Here is a 9,622-nt window from a genome sequence, read left to right as displayed (position 1 = left end):
CAGGTTGTTAAATTTCTACCTACTCTGCAGGTGCAAGGTTCAGAGGGTTCTGCCTGCACAAAAGAGAAAATACCCAAGAGACCTGAACATGTATAAACTGGTTGTTGTGGAATAACATTGGTCTTTAATCTCAAAAAAGCTTGAGTCTGTTTCTACTCAGATTGGGTTGTGAATTGTCAGCAAAAAGCTGATCAAGACCTGTGCTAAGGTTACCTGTGAAGTTTGTTATAGCACTGAGGAAGGCTGTTAGTTGGAAAAGGAAGTTCAGTTCCAAATCAGATACTGACTTTAACTCACAAGCCTGATCCTGCAAGCCTCACTCATTTAAGTGGCTGTCTTGCTTTCAGCAAGATTGGTCCAGCCAGCAGCTCTCAGTAGCTTGAGCCAAAAGCTCTTAGAGATAACTACATCCAGGCTGGAGGGGAAAGGGAGAAGACAGACATAGCAAAACTAATTCATTTTCCACAAGAAAGCAGTAATAAAAATGAGATAGTAACTGAACCTTGCCCTTAAGGTTAGTGAATAGCTACTAAATTAAAGGAAAGGCTACCATGTTTGGTAATAAATTGTGTCACACACTGCAGGCATCAGCAGCAGTTACTATGGACACAGCTTGCAACACAGAGATAGGCAGGAAAAGAGAGCTGGAACAAAGAAGAAACAGTAGAGCTAAAAAAGGGTTAACTGGGATTTTGAGAGATCACTGTCTAAAAACCTTATTCAGTATAGAGTCAGAAATCCTTGGTGCTCCGAAATTCTGGCATGCTCCAAACCCTTCTGGTGGGCTGTGTGCCCCGTTCCACATCCTCAGAGATGGTCTTGATATCACTGATGAATGGGGAAATCCTGGACCGAGATTTAAATGATGTTAAGGAGAGGCTGGTTCTGTTCTTTGTGTTCCATTGCCTGGCAAGCTTCTTGGCCTCTTCCTCCTCTTTGATCTTCTCAGCAGCTTCCTGCAGGACGGAGCGGAAGAGCCGGGATACTTCCTGCACTTCTGGTTCATATTCAGCAACGACTTGCCGGAATCTGAAAGCACAGTCAAGGCACAGCTTTGATTAAAAACATCAAATTACAGATTGCTGCCAAATTACTGTGCTAGGCTTGGAACTTGCACTTTCCTGCTAAATGGGACTCCCTGGACTGAAGGGAACAACAACAGGGAGCGGCCATGAAGATATGCTCAAGGTCTCTAAAATCACAAGCGAACCAGAGAATGTAAGGAAGCAGTGAATCACTGTTTCTTGTAAGCACAAGAAATAATGGGGAGAACCAAATAAATGTAAAGGTGGCAAGTTTGAAACAGAAGGAAGTGCTCTTTTCACACAACACCTATTAAACCAGAACTCCGTGCCAGGTACTTTGCAAATTTGTGGAAAATGTCCTCATCACTGCTGATTAAACATGATTGTCCAAATGCAAATCCTTGCTTGAGTAGTCCCTGAACTGCAGCTTACCAGAGGTTGAGGGTAGACGTGGGAAAGCCCCACTAGACTTGCCCTGTTTCAAATTCTTGTTCCCCATGGCATTACACAGTGGCCATTAGGCAAACAAATATCCAGTAAAACTCTTCTTTCTTTGGCAGTCATTTCATATTTAACTTTCATTGAAGTGGTGTTTCATCTTCCTAGGGATTTCTACAAGATAATGGACTGGCACAGCTGATAACACCTTGATTGGCAGCACAGTGCCATATCTAATTAGATAGCTGTGAATTACTTCAGTACTTTCTCAGCAAAGAGCTCAAAATGAGGGGGTTTTTACATTTATTAAGCTAACTTAATACCAGGGAAGTAAAGAATCACCACTATTTTTTTTGAAGGTGAGGAAGATGAGATATGGAGCAGGATAGTTTTTTGGAAGTCACTGAGGGGGCTACTGGCCATGGCAAGAAGAGTGCATGTCATTCCTGATGCCTTATGGGGTGATTTGGTGCCCAGCCTGGAGGGTGTGGGTTCCACTTCCAAGGCTCACACAGTGGTCATCTAGATATTCTAATTGTTCTGTACTAGTATGCATTTATGACAGATGGTAATATGGCTACTCCTCTAACAAATACTCACTTCTTAACATAAAAATTATACATACAAACAGACACAGAGCTAAACTAGTACTCCACTAAGATCCAGGTATTTGTACTTCCTGGAAGCTAAAGTGTATAAGGTCTGCAAGCATTTTGATATTTTTCTCCAACAGAACTGAACAAGGATGGAAAACAGTAGGACTGTATTGAAAGATGCCTAAATCATCAGAAGCTGATAGAGTAAGATATTGCCTCTTGATTTTTGATAAGCCCTAGGAATGTAACAAGGAGTTTAGTGCATATGGAATTGCACTGCTCAATGGTGTGCCAAAGGATACCCAAGATAATAAGGACATAGTGAGGCCAAACTGAATTGTGCAGAACCTATAAGGGCAAGAGAGTAGGTCTTGCTGAGGGTTAGCACACAGCAGCAGTTACAGGAATTTGCTGTATATTGCAAACTTGCTTTCTGCCTTCTGAGGAGGCTTTTCATAATAAATACATTTTTCCCTTATCCAATTAGAAGACAAGAAGACAGATAAGATGATAGAAACCCAAGTCTTTGCAACATTCTTATTATTACACCAGGGAAAGCACCATAAAAGAATTTATATTGCAGAGGTGAACTGAATTAGTCATTCCATTATTTTATCTCCACATGTATTTTAAAGAGAGGTCCTGTCATATTATATATATATATACACACACACCAGTATATCCTCCTATTTTGTATTGGCAATTGTGCACCCAAAAGGCCTCGTCACTGCCTCCAGTTTTAAAGGCTGTGTCATACTTCTAAATTGTGGCTCCAGAGCAGGCAGCAGCATGTGCCAGGCTGTTCCAGGACCAGTGACTGGGAACAAGAGGGAAAATGGGTGGTATGGCAACAAATTTACCCTCTGAGCACAGATCTCTAGGGCTAATGCTTTGTGTTGCTAATAACACTCCCAACCAATCTAGCAGAAATTGTTTTTCAAAAATCGGGGTAACTTTCCACCTTCACAGCTATCTGTGGTTTTGCACTCTCCTTAGCTAGAGCAGCAAGAGTTACTCCCAACCAATCTAGCAGAAATTGTTTTTCAAAAATCAGGGTAACTTTCCACCTTCACAACTATCTGTGGTTTTGCACTTTCCTTAGCTAGAGCAGCAAGAGTTATTTTGTGAACTCTGCTTTTGTTTTTAAGATTTACCTCTGACTTTTCAGTTCTAACACCAAGACTACTTCATATGGATTTGAGCAGGTCTAAGAAACAAAGGGAAATCTAGCAGAAATTGTTTTTCAAAAATCAGGGTAACTTTCCACCTTCACAACTATCTGTGGTTTTGCACTTTCCTTAGCTAGAGCAGCAAGAGTTATTTTGTGAACTCTGCTTTTGTTTTTAAGATTTACCTCTGACTTTTCAGTTCTAACACCAAGACTACTTCATATGGATTTGAGCAGGTCTAAGAAACAAAGGGAAATCAATCCAGAAGACTTGTCTGCCAGTCACCCAGTGAAAAGCCACTCTCATTCTGATGTAGCAGGGAAAAGGGATCCTTTTCTGCCCCCTAACAGAATGAACTAACTTTTCCCCTTTATTAATGCCCATATAACTTCAGTACCAACATGTTTATGTAAGGGACAGCCTATATAGGAAGTCCAAAAGGTGTGCATGCCACAAATATTTCTCAGCAGAAAAGAAGGACAGGTTATTAGGCCCGAGATCTAGCTAAATCAGGCTGTGCATTTAAAAATAGATGATGTTTGCTGCAGGTATCTGCACATAACCCAAGCCATCTTCCCCAGCTGTCAAGGAAAGCCAGTTATGTGCAGGATGATCCAGCAGTCTGCTCCCTACACAGAACACTCAGCGTATGAAAACAGTGAAACCACAGGAATGAAGGAATATGTATCTTGGGAAACAAACTCCACACAAAGCTGCTCAGTGGAATTAAGCACACAAAATTGCACAAGGCTCACCTAGCTTCTAGCACGGGTTAACGCCCTTATGCTTTTGCATGGAATAGTTTCAAACTAGGCAACTGCACAACCATATCTAGAAATACCTCAACAGGGTTTCCTTACCTATGCATCTTACTTGTGACACAAACTATGATGGTGCTGGTACCTGACCTGTGATGCATTATGCAAGTCACACAGGCTTAGACATGACTGTATAAGAACTCACCTTGAACCAGCACAGAAGGCTGGCGAGGATGGCATACTTTGAGATGAGCACATTCCCCAGCCCAGCCAGTGTTTTAACCACAGTTCTAACAAATCTGTTCTTTAAATGGTGGCCCTCCCCTTTCCTTATACAGCTGTAAGATTTTAAGAGTCTGCCTGTGCTTGGCTCCTACTGGCAGTGCTTTCTTTAAAGCACTGTCACCTGCCTGTTACTCTGTAGGTCTCCAGTGCAGAGGGTTCCCTAAGTACAGCCTGAACTTTAAAGACCTGTTAAATCCAATGGAAATCTCTGCACTTAAACAATATGCTTATAGTTCACTGTATTCCTGAGTGCCTGTCTGAACTGGGAGCTCTAAGTAGATTTAGTCATTCGAAGAAAACATGGGGTGCTTAGTGCTAATAATTAGCTGCTGACTCCTGTATCTATATGTGAAGCAGGAATTCTGGTTATAGTGTAATGCTGTGAACAGCTTTGCTAGAGAAGGCTCCTTGACTCCCAAAGAATTATGGCATTCACACTAATTGCATCACTCATGTCACATCCCCTCAAACTTAAGCTCATAATTGTAAATAAATCCATTTCTGATTTTACTCGTTTGTCTTACATTCAAGCATACTAGGAAAGCCAATTCGGCTATACAGAATCCTTAGAATACTACAGCTCTTAGCCTGTAGTATTAATAACAACTCAGATCACCAAAATGCAGGTTTACATTTCTGTATTAGGGGTTTTTTTGCTTCTCTCTGTGCAGAACCCCACTGTTTTGCTTTTGCTGAAAGGGAAAGAAGTCAAACCAGACCTTAGCTAGCTCTCATTAGAGCTAAAGCTCTGAGTAAAGGTGGCAAAATTGGAGCATTTTGTATTGACAACCTACTAGTCTATTTCATAGAATCATAAAATCATAGATTCAACCAGGTTGGAAGAGACCTCAAAGATCATCGAGTCCAATCCTACCGTGATTACTATGTGGCACTAAGTGCCACATCCAGTCTCATCTTAAAAACCTCCAAGGATGGTGAATCCACCACCTCCCTGGGCAGCACATTCCAATGTCTGACTACTCTCTCTGTAAAAAATCTCTTCCTAATATCCAACCTAAACCTCCCCTGGCAGAGCTTGAGTCTGTGCCCTCTTGTCCTGCTGCTGGTTGCCTGGGAGGAGAGACCAACCCCCACCTGACTCCAACCTCCTGTCAGGGAGTTGTAGAGGGTGATAAGGTCTCCCCTGAGCCTCCTCTTCTCCAGGCTGAACACCCCCAGCTCCCTCAGCCTCTCCTCATGGCACTTGTGCTCGAGTCCCTTCACCAGCCTTGTTGCTGTTGTTCAGTTTAACCACAACAGCTAGGTATTTAGTACCTCACCAAAATCATTGTCATTTCCTTCAAATTTAATTTTAAATAGTCGGTGATCTCCAACCCGGTAAACTAAAGCTTAGTTACACCTGAGCACAATAGCTTTATTTGCATGAGGTGAATCAGAGTCTCCAGATATCTGATGGTGTTTGCAGTGTATTTGAGTCTTTCCAGAATTACAAGAGTCTCAAAGAGAAGTTTTTATTACCTGAAATACAAAACAGGCAAAATGGTTCTGGGGAAAAAAACCCACCTCATTTGTGAAGTGCTCCCTTCCAGCCTCCTCCATGTCTAAAGAAACAAATTTGTAGACACATTGCCTCTCAGTAGATGAGACTGTGGCCACAACAAAGAACAATTTGGATAATCATTTAGACCTTTGGGGAATGAAGTGACATCTCTGACAACTCATACAAAAACGTTTTGTTCTGGCTTTGACTCTGAACTAAGAGTCTCACAAAGGAGACCTTGCATGACACAAACAAAACAAACTGCAGTCATGCAAGTTGCATGCCACTTGTGTTTTTAAGTATTATGTGCCTGTTGAGTGCATCAAAAAGGAATTCAGCTCTTCAAATGTCTAAAACAGAAGGGAAAGGATCAAGTTCACTATTCCAGTCAGAACCAAGGATGTCATCAGGGTACATGCTCTGCACTTGAATTTCCAAATGCAAGCTCCTAGACCTATTTTTGGTGGTAGATTTTGCTAGAAGTTGCTATATAGGAAGTCACAGAGCATTTAAGAGGAAACGTCAGCAGTGCAATGATCTTGTTATTGAAGTACTTCACTGGAAAAATGGAGATTTCAGTTGAATTTGTGTTATACTCATCTTGTGGAATTTCGGGGAAGTTACTAAAATCCCCAGTTTATCTCACTTTCTGAGAAGATAATTTATCCAATTTTGTGTGTCTTTCAGTTAAATTGCGTGCTCCTTCTTTCTCCTGTACATTTTCAGCTCCTGACGTGGCAAGCCCCTTTCTTTTTCTTTGTTTCCATGTCAGCAGTGAAGATTTCACGGAATCACAGAGCTCTCAGTTCAAAGGTTGAAAAGGAGTCAGCTGTTTACGTTTCCAACACAAGTTGAAAGGATTATTGAATAAAATTAGTAGATATTAGTTTAAGACAAGCAAAATGCAGTTTTTTACAGCAGAGTTGTAGTTCAGGAGTAGAACTCTGCTTACGAGTGCCACAAATGCTAAAAGTTTACATGTGTTCAGAAAGAGAAAAGTCCCCCAGAACCTAAACTTCTAACAGAAGCAGCCACATCAGCCAATTATGGACAGATGATTCACTGCTGGCTCCAAAAGTCCCCAAGTTACAAGGCACAGTAAGTTGGGTGCTACATATAAGGTATTGTAATTGTCCACTCTTGTATTTGCTTGCCTTGTTCTTTGCTCTTTTCATTACAGTGATGCCATTCTCACATAGAGACTGAACATCAGATCAGTCAGACCTTGGACCCAATCCAGTTTCCTCATTTTTGTGTCTATGACATTCTCTTCTCAGTCATGTAATTGAACCAGCAAAGGTCACGCAAGCCTCATTTTTTTAAATCCTGCTCTGCTAACCATGCAAGCTCTGCAGTATAGAACAAACAAAAACATGCCACTTCTGGAGTCATACTGTGATACAAATTCTGATGGCCTACAGTAGTAACTTGTAAGAGGAGTTTTAAGAGGATAGTTTTAGCCTTTTTCAATCATGCCCACACAGAGCACACCAATGTTGCTGAGCACGTTTATCTACTGACAGCAGTAAGCTGAATCCTGAACAACCGTGAACCGCTACAAGCTGCACTGCAATCACATATCTTGCATGACCTATGTCAGTTCAAAACAAACAAAAAAAACAAAATAGCAGAGCAGCACCAGGTTGCATATGACTGAGCTTAATACTTTTCTAAAGTATGAACTTTTCTGAAGTATGAACCCTGGAGCCTCCCAGCTCCAGGGACTGAAACCTGCTCTCATGGAAATGACCTGTTTGTCAGACAGGCCTTGCTCAGTGGCCCTGGGGATGGTGAAAATAACTCTGAAGCCCAAGGTGTTTGAAGTGGCTTGTTTACAGCATAACTTGGAGTTATACACATACAAAGCAGGTGCTGTTCCCAGCAAACTCTGACTACTGACCAGTTTGACAACTTGGCCACTGAATGATCCCAAATTTCCAATTCTGCCACCATGGCAACCTTTGCAAGAGCCAAAGCCCTGTGCCAGCTTGCTTCCAAGGTTAAGCCTCAGGGAAGATGAGGGCTAGAGAGATAGCTTTGACATACTTTCCTGGCTACACCCATGCAAGACAGAGGACCAGCTGTAGTTCAGGAGCTGTAGATTCATTTGTTCAAGGGACAATAGGTGCCAGCATATGCAGTGAGGGACTGCAGGGTGCTGAGAACTCAGTTGTTCCTGGCCTGCAAGGACTGTCTTCTCTCTAATCCCAACTGCAGTACATGTTAGAATAGGGGAAGTGGATTATAAAGGCCAATTTCACAACTTCACTTTGGCTAAGGTGAGCTTCGGAGTCATTATTCCTCCCCTGCACTGTGCTAAGTGTGAGGGTTTAATTTAGGAAAAGAGCCACATTCCTCCATTCCAGTTTGGATGATACAGCAGACTTAGATCAATTTCCAAAGGCGTTTTCACAGAAGGTTACTCAGCTGGCAAGCAGCAATCCTATGTCTAGCACTTGAAAGGCTCAACAGCAAGTCCAAGAGGCTGTGTCTACATGTACACTGCAGAAGGCAGAAGCACCACTTAGCTCTTCAAGCCAACTATATGCTCCACCTGCATCCTACTCCGTATCAAGGGTGTGGAGGGAGGGCAAGGGAGGGAGATGCATGCAGTCCCTACTTTCTCTGGCAATACCTGGCTTACAGGCTGGAAAAAAATAATAGCACCTTTTGGCTAGTTTGAACACTGCCTCAATAGACCTGCTGGATAGCTTAAATCAAGGAGTGAAGGCTCCAATGAGAGTGGATAAACACCCAAGGAGGTTGTTCAGAGGCTATATAATCTCCACCCTCAGATATTTAACAATAGACAGGACAAGGCACTTTGAAGTTGGCCCTACTCTGAGGAGGAGGTCAAAGTACTCACCTCCAGAGGTCCTTTTAAGCCTCAATTTCTCTAAGATTCTAAAGTCTGAAGCAAAAGCCATCACAATACTGAAACAGTAACTGTTCATTGAGCAAGATAAAGCTGCTCTGGCTATTCAGGAGCATAAAGTACTTAAGCCAATCTCAGAGGGAAGTGGCATTTAGTAATTTCTTGGAGGAAATGATGTCACGTTAAACTGACTTAAAACATTAGATTTCCCTTCTTCCACAAAGACACTGTCCCAGCATGACATGATCCAGGATGTCAAATTTTGGTTCTGTTGGTCCTAGCAACTCTCACTCCTTGCCTATCATAAAGAGGAGAGGGGGAAAGGTCTGTATCACCACATTTTTTCCTGTACCTGAGTATGACAGGCCCACAGTAGGAAGGATGTATTCTGGTACACATATCCTCCAGCTGCAGCCGTTCTCCTGGGCTGATGTCATAGCTCTGCTTTGGCTGGCTGATGAGCCAGCCGTAGTCCACCCCAGTCTTGATCTTGCGATACTCATTCTCCCGCTCTCGCTGCTGCTTCTCTGCTTGCTTGATCTGCCAGGTCAGCTCCATCATTAGTGTTTCAACCACCATTTCTGTGGGATTCCTCTGGGAAATGCGGTTTGGGGGGTCATTCCACCTGAACCAGGATGCCAGTGACATGGTGCTCTGTGTGTCTTCACTGGAAGCGAGTTGAGGGAAGGGAGGGAGAGAAAAAGAATAGTACCATCATAAACACACCTCAGCCAAGAACATTCTGCCCCACACACATCTGCCCTCTAGTCTGTTGTTCATATAAAACTCTTACTGGTTTAGCCACTTGGAACTAGTTGATGTTGAGCACCTCAAGAAACCTTACCCATAACAGCCAACTTGGGCAGAGGGTGAGACAAAGGATGAAGAGGCACAGTCTCCCTTAACTTCCAGTCACTGTGTAATTAAAATGAGTCACAGTCCTTACATCTTAAGTCAGGTTACAAGGATACCTTG

The 9,622-nt window shown here is 42.6% G+C and overlaps 1 protein-coding gene across 1 annotated transcript; it reads right to left on the bottom strand.

Annotated features, from left to right (window-relative positions):
* Nucleotides 1-731: 731 nt before the first annotated feature.
* Nucleotides 732-9,308, bottom strand: RD3 (retinal degeneration 3). The gene is made up of 2 exons (XM_009075647.1): nt 9,000-9,308; nt 732-1,029 (listed from the first exon to the last, which is right to left on the bottom strand). The coding sequence occupies exons 1-2, from the start codon at nt 9,293-9,295 to the stop codon at nt 732-734; spliced, it is 594 nt and encodes a 197-aa protein (XP_009073895.1). The 5' UTR covers nt 9,296-9,308.
* Nucleotides 9,309-9,622: the final 314 nt, after the last annotated feature.

The sequence above is a fragment of the Acanthisitta chloris genome, unplaced genomic scaffold (genome assembly GCF_000695815.1).
Source record: "Acanthisitta chloris isolate BGI_N310 unplaced genomic scaffold, ASM69581v1 scaffold4975, whole genome shotgun sequence".
Lineage (NCBI taxonomy): Eukaryota > Metazoa > Chordata > Aves > Passeriformes > Acanthisittidae > Acanthisitta > Acanthisitta chloris.
The sequence above is the reverse complement of the archived record's forward strand: the minus strand, read 5'-3'. Positions and strand labels throughout refer to the sequence as shown.

Excerpts from the sequence above, each read along its gene's own strand:
- RD3 (XM_009075647.1), bottom strand. The coding sequence starts at position 9,295 with ATGTCACTGGCATCCTGGTTCAGGTGGAATGACCCCCCAAACCGCATT. Across the intron at positions 1,030-8,999 it reads TGTGGGCCTGTCATACTCAG|ATTCCGGCAAGTCGTTGCTG; the intron begins GTACAGGAAAAA and ends CTGTGCTTTCAG.